The sequence below is a fragment of the Agelaius phoeniceus genome, chromosome 2 (assembly GCF_051311805.1).
Source record: "Agelaius phoeniceus isolate bAgePho1 chromosome 2, bAgePho1.hap1, whole genome shotgun sequence".
Classification (NCBI taxonomy): domain Eukaryota; kingdom Metazoa; phylum Chordata; class Aves; order Passeriformes; family Icteridae; genus Agelaius; species Agelaius phoeniceus.
The window spans coordinates 43,526,288-43,550,013 of record NC_135266.1 but is presented as its reverse complement, the minus strand read 5'-3'; the positions used below and the strand labels follow the sequence as shown (position 1 = coordinate 43,550,013).

The following is a 23,726-nucleotide window of genomic DNA, read 5'->3' as shown; positions in this document are numbered from 1 at the left end:
TATTTTTTCAAGATACAGATACTTAGCAGGTTGTTTTGTTCTAACTTAGAGGCAAAAGAAATTAAATCTTGTGTAAACATTAGAAGAAAAGTTAAGGCAGTTATGAGGATTGGAATAAAGTTCTGTTCCGGCTTGCAGAACGCTGCTATGTCCTTTCCTATGACCTTTGTCTTTTCAAATCTGGACTGTCCCCAGTGATCCAAATGTGTAAATTTAATTGAAACCTGTGTTCCACTTCTCTTCACATACTTTTTACCCTACATACTATATGCTACAGTTTCTTCAAACTGTCTCCATCTGCTGCCTCAGTATAATTTCTCAGTTAAAAAATATTTCTTACCCTTCACATCACTTCAGTCCACAAAAGTTTATCAGTCAGACCATCCATTTAAAGACATCTGATCTGTTAGCTGACTTTCCCTTAGATCTCAGATTTCTCTGAAGAAGGTTTTCACCAATGTCAAGGCAAAAGTCCTGTTAACCTCTCATAGAAATGTCCATTCTAAATAGTTTTGTTAATCAGTGATTAAGTGGTTGGGGAAAGTTCCCTACACATTTTTAAAGATTGTCAGTCTAATTTTTTGCTTAAAAGTAGTTTTCTAACTCCAATACATGGTCTCACTAGACACTAGCTAGTTTTTTATAACAAGCATCTAAAGGAAGTGCACAGAGGGACTTTATGTCTAAAATGTCAGTCTTCTGGAAAATTTCAAAAGAAAATGAAATAACAAGAGGATCCAATGCAGAGTATTATAGTTTTAAATACAATTAATAAAAACTGCCTTGAAGCAGATAATATGTGTACATATGTGTCAACATTAATTTCATTTCTATGGAAAAAAACCTAAACCAAACAATCCCCCCCTAAACCTTATACAAGTTTTAGTATGTTTTCCTACAAATTTAAGATGAGTGAATGAGTATTTCATAGTGCAGCCGCCACGGGCTGTACACTAGTGGCTATATATCAGGAATTAATTGTCGCTTTGCAAGCAAATGAGATAACAGTCAGGCCTGCACAAAAATTACACTGTCTCAAAAAAATAAGTGATTCCTTGGAAAACGTAAATGAACTGATAATCAGGAAGCTAGATATTAGTGGAAAGAAATAAGCCCCTTGAAACATCTCAACACCCTAAGAGAATTTTAATAAGATATTACAAACTTCAGTAACAGAAAAGCAAGTGCTGAAAGAATGGAATCGGTCAGAGTGATCATCTAGCTGTGTCTAGAGAAAAGCTGTGGAGACTTCTCACAATTTTTCTTGTCCCCTACTTTAAGTACATTACTGCAAAGCAAGTTGCTTAGCTCTACCTGAATAAGCTTATTTTTAATTTTTCATTCATTGAAGATTTTATTACTCTGGCATAAACTAAAGAGCTTTTCTTATAGTAGATGTATCGGGAAAAAGATATTAATTTTTTGGCAGATAAAAGAAAACTTACTTTGTTTGACATTTCCAATGTCATCATGCAAACTGGCCTAGAAATCAGAGAAAGCTAGAGAGGAAAAATGTTGGACCAAGTGTGGCCTGAAAGAGATTTATTTTTTTTTCTTTGTAAATGAACTAGTTTGCATAGGGACTGTTTGGCCCCACACAGCCCCAGTGTTTGGGTAACCAAGTAGCCAAAAAAGACAGTACTGATGGCAACCATGAGATTTAGTTTCCATGGAGATGATGCATATGCTTGTACCTTGCTGAACAAAAATGAAGGATGAAAAATGAAATTAAAAAAGAAAAAGGATGATGAAAAAATCAAATATGTCCCAGAAAATGTAAAATAAGACTAAGTTAGCTGAAAGCCTCACAAAAGGAATTAAAGCAAAGTCTATATATTTTTTTCTAGAAGGTGGCAAATAACTCTAGACAAACTCATTCTTTATGCAATTTTAAAAGCCCATTTCCTCCATCTCTTCTGCCATGTTTTTCTTGTCCAAATCGTAGAGTCCTGGAATCATAGAATGGTTTGATTTGCACCTTAAAGATCATTTATCTCCAACTCCCCTGCTGAGGCCAAGGACCTTCCACTACAATAGGTTGCTGGAGTCCATCCAACCTGGCCTTAAACATTTCAGGGATGGGCCACCCACAAGTTTCTGGGTAACCTGTTTCCAGTACCTCAGTCCTTCTCACAGTAAATAATTTCTACCTAATATCTAATCTAACCTACTGTCTTTCAGTTTAAAACCATTTCCCCTTGTCCTATGACTGCACACTCATGTAAACAGTCACTCTCCAAATGAAACCAAGGTTGTTAGAATCAAGCACATTCCAGCTACTCCCAGCTGGTGGATTGCTTTTTTTATTTAAAGCAAAACCAGTGGCATAGGAAATTAATGTGCCAGGCTGTGAATTTGAATGTCTGAGCAAGCAGCGCACAATCTTTAATTGCCAGTAATTTAGGAATGGTAATCTGATGCACAAGAATGGATAAAGCCTGGGGGAGAAATTATTCCAATCAGTCCAATCAAAACTTGGCTGGGAGCTTTGTAGTAGGTAACTTAGAGTCAGAGATGAAGTCTTCATTGGAGCATCAGTTATAAAATTCTAGTCACTTCAGGACATTCATTGCTTCACCAATGTCCCCAGGAAGCCAGGATATTTCCTGGTCTATCTATTCTGTATCAGGGACTTACAGAACTGAGAAATAACTGGAAGAACAGGAGAGCAAATCCTAGAGGTGAAGGTCAACAAGGAAGTTCATTTTAGGATGAAAAATTAGGTCAGACCAAATACATAGGTAAGATTTACTGTTTGAAGCAATTTGTTATCTTCAGAGTTGCAAACTGAAGAACTTGGCCAAACCCCACAACTTTTGAGAAAGAGAACATAGAATGTTTGAAGTTATACTGATAAAAATCGAAACTGATAAAATGACAATTTTGTGTTCCATGAAGCAAGTTTTTAGTTTTGGAGCTTACCCTGAGGAAACAGACCAAGATATCTTGTCCACATACATGCTCAGAATATATGATCTGGATCTAACCATAAGTTTTAAGTTGCCTAGCCAAATGATGACAATTAGAAAAAAAAATAAAAATCCTGCGTTGGAAGGTCATATCTCCCATGCAACTTAGTACTAATGGGGACTTACTAACTGTAGACAGCTAACTCAAAATGGATGTACATCTTAAGATTAAAAAAAAACCAAAAAACAACCAACATTAAGAGTGTGGTAAACTTTTTGTTGCAGAGTGAACCAGCAAGGAATGCAGTGATGAGTGAAGAAGATGGAAACTAATCCCTGAGAATGTTACAGATACAGCTCTGATGTCAATATGCAAGAGGGCAATTCAGAAGCCACTTATATTGTGATAAGGGAAAGTAATGCATTTAATTTGTAGAGTAGAGGAAGTAGGCATTTGTCCAAATGCTAAGATAAGCAGTTCACTGAACTGAAAATTCAGTAATTCGGCTGATATTTTAAAGAGAATTTCACAAGAGACAGGATCATTCCAAGTACAAGTTCTGCTCAGTTAGCAGAGCTTAATGACAGTTTCATACCGTAATCCCCCGCCTCCTCACAGCCAACCCCCACCCCTCCAGAAAAAAAAAAAAATTGTAGAAGGGAAGCAAAAGGGCGAACCTTGGTGCTTACAGAATAACTCCACTTTTGTTCATAAAGGCTAATAAGAAATAAAAGCAAGCTTTTTCTTTAAGATGTAAAATGTTGCTGGCACTGGTTCAAATATGTGTACTGCAGAAAGTAGTGATTAAGAGATCACAAACTGTATGATCAATTTTAGTCAGCATAATGAATAATTGATGAAGTTTTGCACATCCCTTAAGGTGTCTAAAAACCTTGGATGCTTTTCCAGTAAATCCCATTGTAACAGTGCACAGTACACTGTTACACAATTAACAGTAAAAAAATAAATAATGACATAAATAAAATAAAATAAATGATTATTCATTTATGTGTCTGTATAGCTTGTAAATAAGATTTTTATACTCAACTTATATTTTCTCCAACACATTCTTAACATATTCATAATTCTTTTATCTTGGTAATGCTCAGCCACAATCTTGCCTGAATAAACACCCAGAAACCTTTTAGAATTAATACTACAGTGTGATAGCAACTTTCTTAGTATGAGCAGAAAGAAATCCATTTAAGATTAAAAAACCAGAATATCTGAATCCTTTGTAAAATCTGCTCCTGCTTTTGTATGATCACAATAGAAAATAATGAGAAAAAAAACATATGAAGTTTTTTTTTTAAAAAAAATATTATAGATAAATATAGCCCTTGCAAAAAAAGTAACATTTTGGACCCACAAGTCCAAATACTTTGATTATTCATTCCAATTCCATTTTCCAGCCTAAAGTGAGACACAGAGCCAGAAAATAAAAGACTCAAACATAGAAAAAATAAATTGGCTACTTAATTTGGTTTCATTGTCATAAATAAGTGAAAGACAAATTACATTAATTCTGAAAAAATTAATAAGGCTTCTGAAATTAAGTTCTAATAATCTAAGTGCTTATTATATCTTTTTTAATATTAGATATTGCTAAATCTAATAAAGAGAAGGTTTTAATAGGTGTTTGGGAAAGCAAAATTGTTTTGGTAAAACTAGTTTTGCAAAAAGGTTGGGAAAACTAATTGAATCCTGTATTTCTGTTTTTAAAATGAATACTCCAAGTACACCTAAAGCTTAGACATTGAAAGTTATAAAATTAACAATTCAAAATTGCCTTTTAAAAATCCTCTAAATAAAAATTTGCTATCATATTAATTTATACCCATCACATAGTTCTTAACTTACTGAAGCTTCCCAGCTGTAAAAGATTAATGGCTGCCTCATGAAGTGTGTACAATGTAATTCCCAAACATAAATAGCTAAAATCCCACTTGTGTCTGTTCCAAATCACACTGCAAATATTTAGTGTAAAACTAGTAGAAATAACTGATTTACTTGATGGAATAAAAATGCCTAATTTTTGCATTGACTTTATGTCAGTCTTGTCTATGGCTGTTACTACTTAATCACCTGTATTTCTGCACCACAATTACACTATTAATGTGCTAAAAGAATGCTCAAACTAAGTGTGAATAGTGTGAATAGTATCACTGACCTTGATATCTAAGGCTGTATCAAATAGTGTTACTTAAATAGTTTATACTATAGACTATGGTTTGTGAATTTAATCTGAATAAAAATTTTTTCCTTGCCTCCCAAACCCTGATTTTATGATGGTACTTAATAATGAAAGAGCTTCATTGTGTCCCCAATTATTTTGCTCTAGATGATGGGGAGAAGTGTGAGGAGAAGTCTGGGTATTGCCATTGTTCTAATCCCACTTTTGACACCAAAATAATGTGATACACTGAACTAATGTTAGGGTCCAACTAGTGAAGGATGCCTCTGCCCAAATTAAGGTGCAAATGAGACCATTAGTATTGATTTTATTTAAAAATAAATATGAGGTAGAGATAGATAGGAAGAGAATGGGGAAGAAGAGAAAGAGGATGAGTAAGGGAGAGATATTAAGCAAAAGATATCACCATCACAGGGGTTCCTGCAGCTTCCTGCTGGCCTTTCTTTACCCTGGTCTGCTCAGTGGTGTGGGTGCCCAAGTGAGGTACTGCTCTTATACAGTCCAATCCCAAGTATCCACGAGGTGTATGTGCCATTCCCATAACTTGGGATGGCGTGTGTGTAAGCGATTGCTTCCTTTTCTCACAGTTTGCCATGGTTGGAATTTTCAACTGGATAAGTTACCTGGATCTGCTTCATCAGGCCTGGCATCTTCCTTTTGTTGCTGCCTGTGCTTTTCTCACAGTCTGCACAGTGATGTTTTGCCTGGTGTGCTAATTCCAAACCTTTCACTTTTGTGTAGGCCGGAAATTAGTGTCTCCCTTTTTTACATCTGTGCCTGTTGTGGGGGTTTATCTTTCAGGAACTTCCTTCTCTGACAGTGAGCTGAGACATTTTAAATGTATTTTTTAAGTCGTGAAAGCCGTGGAATTCACTTCCTTAGCAGTTCACACATTGAGATGGTAAAGCTCTGTTCAGTTGCTCAAAGACTTCTCTGAAACGTCTTAGCCTATCTCAGGCCCCTGCATGTGGCTGGCAAATATGGCATGGGACCCACAGGTGTCACAGGAGCAGCAGCTGGAGGCCCTGCAGGATAGACTTTGCTGTCTCAGACGACACTAAATCAATACCTGCGGTCAAGTGAATTGAGCCTCTTGTCAGCGCACCGATAGTGTCTAGAGAACCAGCAGATCAAATGTCAGTGTCTGGTTTTAGAGTGACACAAATAGCTCTGTAGACTCTATTGACTGTATTTAGTGGATCTTCACTGACTGTGATGATAGTTTTGATTCCTATCTTAGAGATAAATACGTGCCTGTGGTATGAGCATTTTTAGCTACATCAGAATCTTTGCATAAGCAAATTTTCTCATGTAGAAAGTGGAGTGAGTAAGAATATTGCTTTAGCCATGGAACACATTGGTTTCTCATGTCAGTTTTCATCTTTTGCTCCATCCTGTAGTACAAGCAGGGCTTCTGGCATAAAAAATCTTTTTGTTTAAATTAAGCATCTTGAAAAAAATCTCATTTGTGATCTGGGAATGTGACTGGTTCTGTGGCAAGAAGCTGGAAGATGCAAGTTAAATATTTGCTTCTATTTCCTCCTTCCTTTTACTTTCCCTAGGAAACACTCAGAAATTTTTTGTGTTTTAATTTGCAGCTAAGTTTTTTCTTTTTGTTTTAGTTTTTATTTGTTTCTTTGTTTTTAAAAGGACGTAGTGGTCTAAGAAATATTATATCCAACTACCACTCCCAAGGAGCACTGAGTTAAATTAATCTTAAGAAGCTGCAAAAAGGTGAATTATTAGGCCATTAGCCTTAAAACGTATGTCCTTATATATTACTGCTGCAAATAATCTGTGAGTGAAAATGAATTGCAGTGTTTTCACTAGCTAAGGTTGTTTTATTCATTGATAGTAGTAGAGAACTCCTAAACCATGCACTGACATGAATTGGTTTCAGTACTATTAAAGAAACTAAAAATTCAGATCAGTGTCTGACTTTTATGTTGCAAAAAAATAAAAAAAATAGACATGCATATAATTATGTTTTGTGGGTAGGCCCTATCCACAGAAACAGTGGCTGTGCCTTTGCAAGCAGTACTCCGGGAAAAAGTTCAGCAGTCTGAGATTACAATAAGTGCAGGCACGTTTATTGCCATCCTTGAAAGGTTAAACAAAAGTGTGTATAGTAGAGACAGGAAACGCTATTTTTCATTTAAATCTGTCCTTGAGGAGACCAATACCACGATGCAGACCTGAAGTCAATAGTTTAAAGGAGTGTGGAAACATATAGAAGATACAGAGAAAGCTATTATGTTTAGAAAAGATAACTCTCAGTCAGAACCTGCTGTTTATACATCTTTAGCCTCCTCTTTAAAGCAAAGAAATATGGAAGATGGTTTGGGAAATATATTCCTGGTTTATAATAATTTTCAGAAGGAATATCTGGAAATTGAGCTTTAATCTGAAATTTATGAAGAATAATGATGAGAGAAAGAAGTTAGACACATTTGAAGATAAAATAATTTTTACTAGTAAGGGTGGTTCACCAGTGCACAAATATGAAGATTAACTCTTCATAGTGTGAGATCAGGAAGTTATGACTAAATGGCTTTTTGCATTGTATGCTTCAGTCACACCACAGTCTGTTTATTCCATGCTCAACTGGATGATTCTTAAAAGCCTGGTTAAATAATTTTTTTAACTTCAAAGCTATGCATTTAGATGCTAAATTATTGGTTGTTAAAAGTGTTGAAATGCATAGTGAAATAACTCGTCCAAAGAGATATGCTCCATCTTTGTTTTACTGCAGTTTCCTTTCCCTGCACTTCAGTTCTCTCAGACTCAATGCTGACTCATTATCCAACAACCATCATTATCCTATTGCTAAATCCTTTAAATTTCTCAATTTTTAAGGGGTATGTTGAAGTCCATGGTTCTTGAATTGGGGCTTTCTAAATGAAGTGGAGTAAATAAAAAGGCATGGTCTCCTGAAAGGTTAATCTAAAAGCCTAAGCAGTGGGAATCAGAAAGAAAGCTGTCTGAATTTATTTGGTGTTATTTTCTTCCCAAAAGATTTTATAGTTGTTATAATTAATGTAAAATATAAACCACTCTTCCCTATGCACCCTCACCCTCCACCCTCTGAAAGCCTATCACAGCACTTTCCAAAATGTTGGCAGAACCTCTGAAAAATTTTTGATAATTCTCTTTCTGCAATTTCAAAGTCAGTATTCCTTTGTCTATAGTTACCATAATACGTAAACTTTTACTTTTCCCGTTTTACCTTTTTCAAGTAATATCTGTAAAAATAACTAGTATTCCTGCCTTGCTTACTTCATAGCTATTGCATTTGTAATCAGTCACCTATTTTGTGTAGCAGTGAAAAAAAAGTAAAAATGTACTCTCAACCACCACTTTTGACAAATCCCACCTTTCTAACATTCCCTTCTCTCTGGCATCACGGTTTTGTCATACACTCAGTTTCTCTTCTATGTACTACATGAACTTGCACTTATAATGCTCAGGTAAGTGGGTTAGAATTGAGTGTCATTCAAAACTACTGGCCTCCCAAGTTCTTCTTGTTAGTCTATAAAATGCACTAAAATGGTGGTTTGAAAAATGTGTGGAAAAAAATAAGTTGAAAATAACATAAAAAGGGTTAGATACTGATAAAAATACTTTAACTTTCAAAAATAATTTAAAGTAGGTGTAGCTGTGTTTGCCCCAGGGGGCACTGAGAACATGAAAACAAATTTTAGAAACGGCTATGGAAAATCCAAGGAGCAGGCAACATTATAAGACACCACCTGTGTATTCAGCAAGCATGAAAGATTAAATTTGATCAGATCAAAAAGCACAATGTGGATGACACATAAGAGATGCCCTTGGGAGTTCAATCTGTTTGACTACAAGGAATGGTTTTTCATTAAGGTTTTTCATATCCACAGCTAACTGCACACTACAACAAAAACAATAGCCGTGTTCTAGAGTTAGAAGTTTCATGTTGTTAGACTTCTCAGATCAAACCATTTCATTTTCCTAATGGTTCTCCTGCTTTTTGAAGAAAAAACTAAGGAAAGAGGTAAATAAAAAGGAAAAATCTGTATTTGTGGTGCCTGTCACTCATTCAAAGACTTTGTGAAGATAGCTTTTTGTAGTTTCTCATTTATTCAGCATATCAACTGAATGATTATAATATAACCAAACTGTAAAGGTGTTTGCAACAATAAAATTGGGTTTTTTTCCCCTGGGGTAAGCTACTTTTTTTTTTGTTTCTGTGTTCATTTTTTCATTTCTTGAAAAAAATCCTAAATAAATCTTTCTTTTTCTGTCACAGCTGTCACTTATAGAGTCATAGATTTGTTTAGGTTAGAAAAGACCTTTAAGATCATTGAGTCCAACTGTTAACCCACACTGCCAAGTCCATCACCAAACCATGTCCCTAAGTGTTACATCTACATATCTTTTAAAAACATCCAGAGACAGTAACTCAACCACTTCCCTGGCAGGCTGTTCCAGTGCTCCTTTTCTATGAAGAAATTATTTTAAATATCAAATCTAAACCTCCCCTGACCCAACTTGAGGTGATTTCTTCTTCTATTTCTTGTTACCTGAGAGAAGGGACTGACACCCCACCCCAGTACAATCTCCTGTTGTAATAGAAGGTGATTGTTGTAGAAGGTGATGAGGTCCCACCTGAACCTTAATTTCTCCAGGCTAATGAACTCCAGTTTCCTCAGCCACAGCCTCACCAGTGCTGAGTACAGGGGGACAGTCCCTGCCCTGGTCCTGCTGGCCACACTATTGCTGATACAGGCCAGGATGGCTTTGGCCTTCTTGGCCGTCTGGCTGTTTCTTGTTCAGTGGCTGTTGACCAACATCCCCATGTCCTCTTCTGCTGGGCAGCTTTTCCACCACTCTTCTGCCAGCCTGTAGCACTGCATGAGGTTGTTGTCACCCAGCTGCAAGACCCAGCACTGCACCTTGTTGGACTTCATACCACTGTCCTTGGCCCATAGATCCAGCCTGTCTAGAATCTTCTACAGAGCCTTCCTGTCCTCTAGCAGATCAGCTTCATAGCGTCTGCAAACTTAATGAAGGTGCTTCCAATTCCCTTGTCCAGATTGTTGGTAAAGATGATTGACAGGGCTGTCCTCAGTACTGAGCCCTGGGAAACACTACTTGTGACTGTCTGCCAACTGCTTGTAACTCTATTCGCCATCACTACAGTTTCTTCAGGAAAAATGTGTGGGAAATGGTGTCACATATTTTACTAAAGTACAGGAAGACAATATCCACAGCCTTTTCCTCATCCACTGAGTGGGTCATCTTGCCATAGAAGGGACGAGGTTATTCAAATAAGACCTGCCTTTAGTAAACCCACACTGTCTGAGATTATGAAATTCAATGGTTGGACTTAATCTCTTCAAACCCTAATGATTCTATATTTCTATAATCCTATTCAGACCGTTAAAAAAAAATTGTGTGTGCCTAAATGGTGCAGCAGGTCACTGATAATTTTATCTTGGGTTATGGGAGTCTTCATACTGCTCTCATCCCTGTCTTCCAGGTCAGGGTATCCAGAGGGCAGCTGGCCTTTGTATTAGAGGCTGTGGCAAAAAAGGGCATTAGGTACCTCAGCCTTTTCCTCCTTTGTCACTGTTTCCCCCCACGTTCAGCAAAGTCTGGGGATTATCCATAGCCCTCCCTTTGTTACTAATCAATGTATAGAAACTTTTTTTATTGTCTTTTAAAGCTACAGCCCGAATAAGTCCTCATGGGGCCAGGGTTACTTTTGACATAGAAAGAGAAAAGACAGTTTCATGTCTCTTTTTGTCATGCATAAAATCTTCCAAGTTTTCATTGCTTAATTGAATTTCGTTTACAGTTAACTAGCTACAACAGAACCCCAAAAGAATAGAATATGTAGTACTAATAGGTTAAATTCTCTAGGCAATTGATATTCTTAGAGCTAGAGCATTTATCAAAAACTAAAACTATACACTTTTTCCTGTCTTTTTTATTATTTTTGTCATGGTTGACTTTACCTAATTTCTTTGTTTTTTTATAGATCCACAGCTTTGAGTTTCCTCTGGGCATTATGGAATGAATGCATGCCCAAAGAGTCAAACTAAAAGGAAAACACCATTTTCTTTTGATATTAATACATTCCTTTTATATATTCTTGCTGTCTTAACTATGTATATAGTTAGCTTAATCGTGTGGTTTCAGGCTGCAGTACATAAACACAGAGGAATCATAAATTATTAAAATCAATGCATCTCAATACTCCAGACAAGCAATAAATTTTTGTACATTTTTTATTAAAAATATGAAATGACTGGAAAACTGTTAATTTTCTTATGCTATACAGCAAATTTAATGGAAATGGTCTTGTTGATTTCACTAGGACCTAGACCAAGGCCATTGGGAATATATGAGCGTAAGGACTGTGTTTGTATAAGATGTATTATGAACCTAATAGAAACTTTTATTGTATATTATACCATCTGTCAGCTCTTATTTATCCTTGCATGTATTACAGGAAAATTATTCCCTTCCATGTTAAAAGCATGGGGAATTTTTAGTTGTAAAATAAGGAGGATTTTTAAAAGTAAATCAAACCAGAGTACCACAGTGCTTTATTTTAAATTACAGTGATGTGATGTCATAAACGTCCCTTGGTGATCCAGCACGAAACACATATCTGAAATTTTCCCTTCTTATTCACTATGTAGCAATATAAAGGAAAAATAAACACAGTAATTGCTTTTGACTGGTGTGCTTTCATTTTTTGTATATTATGTGATCGGCTCACTTGTGGCTTATGTGTCAAGCACACCTTAGAGGAGGTTTAAGGCTTCCAGTACCTAAAGGGGAGCTACACAAAATCTGGAGAAGGACCTGGAGATGGTCCTTTTTACAAGCTGGGATCAATTTAAAGAGGGCACATTTAGGTTGTATATTAGGAAGAAATTCTTTACTGTAAGGTTGGTGAGGCACTGAAACAGGTTTCTCAAAGAACCTGTGGATGACCCATCTCTGGAGGTTTTCAAGGCCAAACTGAAGGAGGCCCTGAGCAACCTGGTCTGGTGTAAGGTGTCTCTGCCCATGGCAGGGGACTTGGAACAAGATGATCTTTGAGGTCCTTTCTAATTCAAACTGTTCTATGGTTCTGTGATTATGACATGAAGATGAACTGCCCCACAAAACTTAATATGGCTATCCCAGGTCACACTAGATCTGTGAAATCCCATGTCCCATCTCCAGTATTATCTAAAACAAATGCCTAAAGAAGAGCATTTCCTTAATACATCCAGTGATAGGGTCATTTTTACATATTCAATAACCATTAGATTCCATTAACTGGTCATGTTTTCCTGTGAAATCCATGTAGCATTCACAGCACTATATATCAATTAGTTTTACAATTCTGTGCCTCATTCCACAAAGTACACATTTTGCTTGTTATGAAAGTAGCTTCAGTTGACCTTATTCAATATTCTTGTTTCTTCCTTTTGAAAAGATGAAGAATAGTCTGTTTCAATCCACCATATCTAAGCCAGTCACTTTTTGAATCTCTATAGTATCATCTCCCCTGACATTATATATTTTCTTTATTGAAAACGCTCTCTTAATCAATTGTTCATAGTATAAAATTCTTTGATTGCTTCTCATCAAATATATTTTGTTGTTTAGTGGTTCTCTTTTTTTTTTCAAATCAGAATGAGCCAAACTGCACACAGGTCTAAATCGGAGTGTGATTTGTGAATTTTGATGGAGTGAACAATGTTCTCTAATACTCATTGTGGTTTTTCTCTTTTATAGATTCTTAATAATTTCTAGCAATTTGTATGTATTTCTGAGGTATTCTATTTATTGGTTTGGTGTTTTGGTGGAAATAGCGGTCATGAGCCCAAGGTCCTTAACTGGAAATGATCATATCAAATCCTTTTGTCCTAGATATTGTTAGAATTCTTTATCTTCCACATTATGAAACAATTTATATTTGTTTGTATTAAGTTCCATGAGTTGTTTTATTGGCAAACCACTCACAAGGTTCTTCCACAGGTCTTCACAGCTGAGCCTCGACGTTATTACTCTGAGTAACTTTATAACATGAACATTCCTTCATCTTTCACTCCCATGCTCTTTTCAAGGCATGTATTCATAAACATATTGAAAAACATAACCATAACTTGGGTTGGCAGGGTTCTCCAGGGGTCAGTTCATTCAGCTGTCTTCTCACAGCAGGTTTCATTAGACCTGATAGCTCAGAGTAAACATCTAGTAGAGTCTTGAGTATTTGCAAGGACAGAGATACTGCAAGCTCCCCATGCAATCTGAGCCAGTGCTTAAACGTCCTCATGGCAATTTTAATACTTTGTATCTAATAAAATCTTAGTGTGTTCCATCTCTGTTTAAGCCTGTCCTGCCTCAGTGAGAAGTTTAAGGAGAACAACTCCTAGGCCCACATCTTTCCACCCCAGAGCTCTGTAGATGGTCTCAATATGATCCAGGTTACTGCTGGCAGTATGATTGGTGCCTGTGGTGAGGAAAAAGTAACTTTCCATAGGCTGAGAAGCCTTGCAGAGGGACTGCAAGGAGCCTCACTAAACTTGGCCCTAACCAAAACATCTCCCAACTCATGGGGTCTGGTTAGGATATTGGTGCCTCTATCACATCTGCAGGAGAGAGCCCAGTAACTACTGCTCACCTTTTCTTTTTTGTGCAGACATGATCTTGACTTTGCAGAAATAACACTGGCCTTTTCCTATAGCAAAGATACCAAGATTCAGAAGGAGACCTCAAAATACAATATGAATTGTATGTGAGAAACAGTGGTGAAAATAGAAGGACTTTGCCTTTTATAAGAAGGCAAATATGTAACTATGTAGGCAAATATGTAACATAGATATGTAACTAAAGCTTGTGATTATTTTTAATTGATTTTTTTTCAGCAATGTTTTTCAGTAAAAAAAGTGATCTATAGCACATCAGCACTAACAAACTGTAACACAGTTACTAATTAAACACAGCATAAACACATCAAATAAGGAAAAGAACTGGTGATAACCTGCCATAAAAGATCTGGTTTGAAGTGAATTCTGGAGAAACACGTTCTAGCTATATTTCTGCTATCCAAGTAATTTATTCTCTCTAACATAGAGTAGTTGTTCTGGCATAGAAAGTAATGTGTCTCTTGTTGACATTTTAAAGACTTAAAAACAAAGGAAAAAGAAAGTCAGAAAAGTGGCAGAAACTCCAGTGATGAACAGGTAGAACATTGTACTCTGTAATTTGATTAACTTCCTAATACTCGTGTATTGGCTTTAATGGAAATATTTATAGCAACCCCATTTTAAATGACCAAGTAAGTACTACTAAGGAAGCATGTCAAAACAACATTTGGATGTTACTTGGAGAACTGTGATTATGTGACTCTACAAAGCTTGAATTAAATAATTTTGGGATAATTTGTAGTTGTCCAGTGCCCTAATAGTAGTCATGTTTTATTAACCAAGCTTTATTACTGGCTAAATATAAGAGGAGAGAACTCAAAATGAGACCTAATTTCTTCTCCTTTGTATTTGTATGGGAATTAAGATGCATGATATAAAATTTCTATTTATGGTGAGTAGATAAATTGCATTATGTGGTCTATGTGGTGGCTTTACCTTTGAGTAAGTTTAAAAGAGAAGAATGGAAAAGAGAATGACTAGGGCGGAATTAGTTAGTATTTTATATACATATAACAAGCAATCATATAGTCTTTACCATTGAATAAATTAGCATTTGAAACAAGAAAGTCTTGGTTATTTTTAACTAATTTAAATGGCAGACTCAGAAATGACTGCTGTACAGCTCCTTCCTGGAGTGTGTTAATCAGTAAGAAACAAGAATCATGCTTTTTCTAAATTAATACATATTTGTGTTTGTATGTTAATGTGTGGAGGATGAGATTCACATGTAAATTGTATAGGTACCTTCCCTTCTACCCCTAATACTTAAACCTGATCATTGGGCTTAAGCATTCTTAGAAAAAATGTGCATTTGAAGCCATAAGATGAAAAAAATATGTCTCAACATTTTCCAATGTTTTGGAGGAGTTCTTCACCTAAATTGTGGATTTGGGATAAAAATGGCCCAGATAGTCTCTTTCATGACAAGCAGTCATCCTGTGCTGCCAATTTGCTCTGAATGAAAGTAATATTTTCTTTTGAAAATAAAATGCTTAACCAAATGTGGATTAGAATTAATCAGTAAGAAAACAGTGGTTTTTGGGAGATTCAGTGAATATGACTTTGTTCAAAGACAGTACTGATGAGTAGGAGGCCATAGTTTCAGTAGGAGAAATATTGTTCTTTGGTGTTGAAAGCATAGAACAGAAATCCTGTATTAAGGAGATGCCTACTTGACCATTTCATGAACTCTCATTTTAATTTTTAATAGAGGATTATAATAGCAGTAAGAAACTGAATTAAATTAGTATGGCAGCCTTAATACTGTTTGTGCAATTTTAACATTTAAGTAAGGTTTATAATATACAATTTTATTTATAGTATCGACTCTAAGAACAGGTGGAATACATGACTACTAGCTCCAGAGAAGAGCTAGGTACTAAAAATTCAGATTCCTCTATGTGGAATATTTCTTTAACTTTGCAATCTCTTATTACTGAGAGAATTCATGAATTATCAAGAATGATGAATTTAATTATTTTTAGCATTTTTCCTGAGAGTCTGGAAATCTCCCAGAAGAAAAAAAAACAAACCCAAGAAGCAAGTATTTATTCCTGCGTAAAAATAGGCTAAAAATGTCTTTGCTTACAAAATTGCAACTTCAGGTTCATTTTGATGCAAATATAATAAAAACCAAAAGCTTTACTTGAAAGTGTGGACATAAATTATGTGGAGGCCCAGAGATGACTGTCATTTTCTGCTGGAACTTTTTGAAATTAAAAACCATTGTTTTCAAAATGAACTCCTCAGGTTTGAGATTTCAGTTTTGTCTTCTGGTTTGTTGTTTTTTTTTTCCTGTTAAAATATCAATTAATGTAGACAGTTATTATTCAACAGAAAGCCAAAGCAAGTGTTTGGGGACCATGGTAATGGAATACAAGACTCTCCAAGTCAGTGTACTTTGTACTGTAGAATAATATGCTGCATACTGATAGAGGTGCCCTTGGTAAGAGTGTATTTTGTCTGAGATATTAGACTATTGAAATTCAATCCTCATTCCATCCACAGATTAATTTTCTTTTAAATTGGCCTCATCTCACTAATAAAAAAATTATTGTTTTAATGTGCTGAGCCTATCCATTACAAGTATAATATTTATTACAGAATATTAAGTGGATTTAAATGTAATTAACTGAAAGTGAATTTGAGAATTAAGTTTAAAATCAGGTTACATTTTACAAGTAGATTGATTTCAGCACAAGAAAACAACTCATTTTCAAGGTTTTTTTACTTACTTTTATACTAACATTACACTAGACTGCAAAACTCTCTATTTTATCTCTTTGCTTAATGAAACCATTTGAGTTGCTTCAGAATTGAATGCGATCCAAAAGATTTAATGGAGTAATATTTATGTGCTAATAAAGTCACAGTATCATAGCAGTCATGTCAGGCAGAGACATCATCATTGTCTATCAAGGCGTGTTCAGCATTGCATGTTCATAAACACGAACCTAAGTGCAGTAAGCTGTAATAAAGCATGCTTGGTTAAAATAGTCTCAGCAGAGAATTCAATCAATCAGCTCTTATCTCTTCTGAGAGTAAGTTCTTTCCCAAACAGCATGACTGTGTATACAAAATGTTTTCTGAAGTGGTGATTGTGAAATGCAGGATGGCTGCTGTAATTGCCTCATTGTTCAGCCTATGTCACAAAATTATGCTCATCATGCACCATAGGTGCCTCTGTGAGCATCATGTGTGCACAACAGCAGGCTTCATTCTTTCCTCTGACATGTGACACTGAGTATATTTCTGTGCTGGCACTCTTAGAGCTGTTCAGATAGGGGGCTAGAAATGTATTGCATAAAAACAGACTGATGAAACTTTTATGCAAAAGTCATGTGAAATAACACAAGAACACAGTGACTGGAAGCACTGCTGAAATGGTAATAGGTGTGATTGGGCTTAGGGCCAGGTTAGTGATTTTGTGATGCTGTTTCATATCAGCTTGTCCCTCTGATTTTCTCAGAAAAGGAAGGTATATAGGCAATATCTGGCTGTACTTAGGGAATTTCTAGCAGCTACAACAGTGTTTGGAGAATTATCATTGGGTGCTGTAAATCTGAATGCTTGTCACTGCTCAAGTTAGCACTGGAGTGAGCTGCCTTCAGGTAGCCTCAGAATCTATGGGAACATAAACCTACCTTATACCATTTATTCCCTCAGCCATGCCGAGTGGAATAAGTCACTTTTGCTTTTCTGGTCCCTACCATATCATTCTCTACATCATAGCACAAGGTTACATGGGGTGCAGCTGATAAGAATGTAGCAAACAAGTGAAGCAATACTGCCTGTTGTCCTGGTTATTGAGGAGAACAGTCCAGAGGGGCATTATTCAGAGTATCTTCCTGTGCATATATTTTGGAAGTTCTGGTCTTTTGTGCTTAAGGTTTTGCTATATGTCACTTGTGGAGCACAGGGAAAGACTAGATATTCCTATAGCACATTGTGGATTTAAAATCTCTCCTGCATTCTCACACTTCCTAGTGTCATTTGCTCAGGATAGACTCAGCTCAGACATAAGCAGACACAGCTGTACAACTGTGGCTGTGCTTAGGTGATTGGGCACCATGACAGCAAGTGCTTATGAATTATAAGGTTTTCAACCCCAACTTTTGCCATTAAGTGTATATTTGATGGTGTGCCTTACCTTTCTAAGCAAAACTAGAACAAGTGTCTTGTCCACTAAGTTTAGCAGCTCATTTTGTGACAGAGTCCTATATTTTATGGCAAAGCCTTGAAATTAGGTGTGCACACTCTACTCTGGAAAAAATTTGTCTCTTCAACTGTGGAGGGATAGAATGTAAGAAAATAAAGATAGTGCAGAAGGTAGTCTCATACCTGAGGAGTTGCAGCTGTACTAATAACTAAAGATTAGGAACAGGCCTGCCCTTAACAGGCCACAGCTGTGTCCAATAAGAAGACGAGTGCTACAAAAGAGTGGGTTAGCTGGGTGAGGAGAGAGATGGAGTTTGTTGGCTGTGCTGTGAAGAAGAAGGAGCCAGTGCTGTGAGGAGATGCCCATGAGAAATCACCGAGAAGGAATGATGCTGTCATCATTCACAATATGATGACAGCATTCAGCCATTTACTTCTAGTGATCCCAGTATGTGTAGAGAAGTGGGTAATGTTCCTTAATATTTAGATTACTTAATCAACTGAAATACTATGATATTATCAGTAATTCTTCATGCAGAAGAGCTGTATGTTAGGCAATGCTGATAAAGAAAATATATCTTCTCATGAGTTATTTCACTAACTTACTGAGAGTAATTTCTTAACTGCACCTGAGAGTTCTGTCAGCATTTCATCTCACTTTCCTTTTGAGCTGCCTTGTGCAATTTTTTCCATGCACTCTGTTTTTCTATCCAACACAAGGAAAAAATTAAGGCCCCTTCTTTTATAGTCAAGTTGTTTATGGGTTTGAAGATATAGGCAAAAGTAATCAATAAAACAAATGCGTTTAAATCTCTTTTTTGCCCTTTCATGACTTGACTTCCTGCTATTTCTCACTTTTACCTGGAATCGATGATACATTTTCTATTGATTTTCTACAGCAGGCAAAAGATCTAGGTGCCTGTTAACAAAGTATAGCATATTGAAATTCAGAGATGTGAAAGCATTGGTTGAAGAGATGCTATCAAAAAAGCTTCTTTATTTTCCTGTAAGATTTTTTAAAGATAAATAACTTTATTATCATAGTTATGTCATTGAATAATAGTTTGAATTAATTTTAAAAAAAAGTTTTCACTTTGCTGAATTTAGAAGCACCACTTTGGGAAAAGGTCTTACTGTTCTTATTCAGAGTTTGATTTGAACTCAATAATGTTAGTTAAGTTTTTCGTGGGGACTTGAATGGTTTCAAATCCATCAGATTTATGGACTTCCTGGAGGTTATTAAGAATCTGCTAAAAACCATAAAAGCTATATGAAGAGGGTGGTACTTTTAAATTATCTGTCTTGGTTTCCCTAAACTGAAACAGTCCCAGCAACACTCACTGTATGCCCCAGAGTATCTGAGAGTCATCAGTCAGGTGAGCCTAAAATCAAATGGCAATGACATGGTTAAGTAGTGCCTAGTTGAAAGGTGTAGCTGTTTGCCTTACAGAGAAACAATTGAGGTTAAGTTTGCATTATTAAAAAATACTATACTTATTGAAAAGTTAAAAGGGAATAATTAGTGGATAAAGCGGTTGAGAACAATGTGCAGTGAATAAAATATTGCCTTACTAACATAAATATTGCAGAGCTTAATTGGGATGATTTTTCACTTTTATCAATAAAGGAACTGGCAAATTAATAGTCTACAATGCCAGTATTAATTTTTGAACATTTGTTTACATTCTTCTTTTAAAATGTTAAAAGCTACCTTAAAAAGTAGGGAGGTTTTGCGAATTCTTTCACATTCTGTCTATTGAAAGTGCATATCCCCTTTTCCAGTATACAGTACTGGGAAATGTTCCTAAGCTGCCAATGAAGATTTGTATGCCCTTGTAGCACAGTGATCTTGACCATTAACTTAAAGGTAATGAGACTTCTTTTGAGAATTGATATTTTTTATTGCTTGACAACTTCTTAATCATTGTCCTCACCCAATACAATAAAGAAGTTGTCCGCAAATATGGATCATTTGCTAAATTTCTCATTTTTATTGATCTGTGATGATTTTTCTCCCCATCATTATTCTACTCAGCTTTCCCCCACATCTCTGCAAAAGAGCAGAACGAAACAAAGAAACCCAAACAAAGAAATACACAAAAAAAAAGTGGGGGAGAAGAAAATAATGTTTTGGGCTTTTTTGTGTGAAGAATGAAATAGTGTACATTCTTTTAATGCCTTTAATTTTTTATTATATATATGTAGGCTAAAGTTTCTCTGCTTGTAGAAAGGAAAAAAAATATTTTCAGCAAGACTTGCAAGTTTGAATTCTTGCCTGATGGTTTGATGGTGACAAAATACTGCAATATGACTTTTCCTTAATGTATAATTTCACTGCCTTTTTTTATTGATACAGCTTTTGAGAAACTACTATGTGAATTTCATAAAATTATAATGTTTTTGATACAGAAATCTGCATCAAACTGTATAATTTTATTTTGTTTTTGGTAACATTCACATTATGCAAAGGCTGAACTGACATTGCCAAAAAAGTGTTGGTGAATCACCTTTTTACAATAATGACTGCAGAGAAAATCTCCCAAATAGCTCTGCGTATAAGACTATGAGGAGAAAAATTAGAATACATTGAGGCAGTCACTAGTATTTTAGTTATCCTCTTTATAAATCTGATATAAAAGAACACTTCAATGAACTACCTGTTTCTTCAAAATGTGGTATTCTTAAGAAGAGGCTTTGGGTCTCTATTACTGATAAACACAACACTGAACAGATCGGTCCTTCAAATGTTATTTCAAATTTCACTTTTGTAATGATGCTAATTAATAAAAACTCCACACTGTCAATGACACCATGTAAAATGGTAACCAGAGGCATGGATTTCACATAGAAGTTGTCTCCTTTCCTTTTTTTGCTCAGCTGTTTCAATAAATAATTATTTGGTTTTTTTTGTTTGTAAAACAAATATCTTGTCAGATAGCGCTGGGAATGCTGCTTTAAATTGCAAATATGAACAAAATGTTTGAACACTGAAGTAATTCTGGAATACATGTTAAATATCAAAATTAACTAGATAATTAAATCTCTTTACCCACAGAATATATTATTAATTGCACAGAATACAAACTTATGAAAAATTAGTTTATTTCTATTTAAGAGTAATATGAAGTTGTGACAGATGTGCCATGTGATATATTGTTTTGCCAATTATTTTATGAAAGATTGTATCTACATTTTTTTTTAAAATAAGGGGAAAAAAAAGAAAACCAACTGCGTGTACACAATATGAGCAAGCCTTTCTGCTTTTATAAATAGCTGTTGGTGGTAAAGGGAAAATTGAAAAGATTATCTGTCCTGCTGCTATAAGTAAGTGTATTCTCTTAAAGGACCTTCACATATCAGATTCTCAGTTCTATTAAAAAAAATTTTCCATTTCCTTTCAAGGCAATCTGATCCATTATGCAAGATGCTTCACCAGTTGTTAATTGTGAAACAAATTATAGTATTCTACATGAGATCTTCAGGAGTAAAAAGAACCTTCTGCAATGTACATGATAACAGGTTTTTGCAAGTTTATGTCATATTAGTACATTTGTCCTCAGGTAATTCACAGATTCTAGATATGAAACAATGCTGTACAATTTCTAAATATTCACTTTAAAAAAAGAAAAAATGAACTGGACCCAAAACTTACTCTGAGAGAAAGCAAAGATCACTTAGTTGATTGCTACATAAATGACTTAGACTGCACTTTTTCCCCTGAAGGTTTTTTGGTCAAATTTGTTCTAAATGAAAGAGAAATTGAATGAAACAACAGGAAGGCATATAGTGAGGGTGAGAAAAAGCAAGCTCACCATTTATCTAAAAGAGGATATAGATCTAATTTAGGATTTAGAGGAATCCTAAGGAGAAGGAAATTAGAGTCTTTCTCCTGCACAGTCTTTGCTGCAGAGAAGCACTGCTGGATAGTCAGCATATATTTCTTTCTCTAGAGTTGATACTCCTTCTCCTCATTTTGTGATGATTTCTGCGCACATTTTTGTCTACACTCCCCATAGTTCTAGCCAAACTCTAAGTTATCCTAGTGCTTTGTTATAATAAAGAAGGTTTTCACTTGAATGCATAACCTTTATTTCCTGTTCCTACTTCACTTAGTCCCAGGCAAGGAATTCTCAAAACCACTGCAGTATTAACTCTCTAGCAAGTAAATAATGTCTGGCTTCTATAAAGCTCTTAAAGTTTTGTTTTTCTAGCAGCAAATGGTGAAAATATGCATTTGTCATGTTTGCACTTTATTTTTTTTTTATGAAAGAAAATAGGTGTTTTGGGCCTCTGCTTCCTTCTTTTTCCTTTCTCTCCTAAGAAAGAAAAAAAGCGCTCCATATTACTATCATATAGGAATTTTTTCCTGACTCTCAATAGACAGCTAAACCAGTTTCCTCACTGAGATATCAGCATAAGAAATTTTAATATCTTACTACTTTGTTTGAATAGATGATTCAGATATTTTAAAATGACAAAAGAATGATTTAATGTAAGCTTTCTAATATTATGCCATGAGAGACTGAAATAGAAGGTAGGTCGGTTAATAAATACTTCTGAAACTAGAGAGCTTCATTCCAGGGAAATCTAATTTTATGAGTAATTTTCTTTGCCTTGAGTGATAATTATGCATATGAATATATACACCCTTATAAATGATCATACATGCACACATAAACATGAGTGGGTATTAGAGTACACATATGTATCATTCTTGTCTGAGAAGACATTTATCTATATGTATAGATATATAGAGGTAAGCTATGCTAAGTTTGCAATGATTTCGCTGTCATCTGTTAAGTATTTGTAGATTATATCACATATACATTTTTATATACATTTTTCTTGGGTTTGTTTGGTTTTGGTTGGTTTTTCTTTTTTTTGATGGGATGTGCATTGTTTTTTTGATTTTTTAAAAATGAAATTGATGTGGAACTAACAGACCTATACTTAATCCACCAATTCTGATTTCAAAACATTGGCGAAAATGTTAACTGGTCCAAATTCCTCAGGCCTTGCACTGTAGTGTACCATTTATTGAAGTATCAACACCAGTCATCCATACTGCTCCTTCATCCATAATTTCAATGTTCTTCTCTGCAAGTTATTTGGATTAGCTTGTATATATATATTCTGACTTGTCTACTACAGACTTTCAGTTTGCAACATAGTGAAATTCAAACCCCAAATTTTATTATTTTAAAAATAGGATCTAAACTACATTTAAAATATTTAGCAGGTGTCGTTTGAAAAGATTCTGTTTATGATGCAATAGGAAGCGTTTTCTTTTCACTTACAGTGAGATATTTCAGCTGGCTTTGCTCCAAATACAGGAATGTTCTTATACTGTTTTGACATGCTGTGTTATGACTGATTGATGAATTGGCCATCTCTGTCAAATTCAAGTCAAATATCTGTGTTAGAATATTTTGTTTCCAGTCTCATGTAGTACTTATTAGCTTTAATATCGGCCTTAGAACTCTCATTAATATCTTTGGTTTCCTTTAGCAATTTCTTATATTTCCCGGCTGACTTATATTTTCCCAGCTGACAATGTATACCACTGTCAGCTTCTTTATTTTTCCATGGTGATGTATGTTGTTGGTGGTTCCTTGTCATTAAGACTAAACAGAAGGCAACCTCTGTAAAAGTGTTCATTGCACATTTCTCTGCTCATGTTTACCCACCAGATATCCTGGAGAACCAATATTTTTTTCTATTGATAGTTTGAAGTCTCTTACCAGACGTCCACAAAGGCAGAGTACTGGAATGCATGGGTA

At 35.4% G+C, this 23,726-nt stretch overlaps 1 protein-coding gene across 17 annotated transcripts in view; it reads left to right on the top strand.

Moving 5' to 3' along the window:
• GPC5 (glypican 5) overlaps positions 1-23,726 on the top strand; it is a 609,707-nt gene that overhangs the window by 220,616 nt on the left and 365,365 nt on the right. Inside the window, exon 7 of one of the 17 annotated variants that reach the window (XM_077173572.1) lies at positions 11,118-11,798. The exons of 14 other annotated variants lie outside the window; for them this stretch is intronic. In XM_077173572.1, the coding sequence (XP_077029687.1) occupies positions 11,118-11,156 (39 nt within the window). In that variant the 3' untranslated portion in view covers positions 11,157-11,798. Of the gene's footprint in view, positions 1-3,194; positions 4,189-5,905; positions 9,776-11,117; positions 11,799-23,726 lie in introns of those variants that run through there. 2 more of the 17 variants (XM_077173573.1, XM_077173571.1) reach the window with 2 other exon arrangements.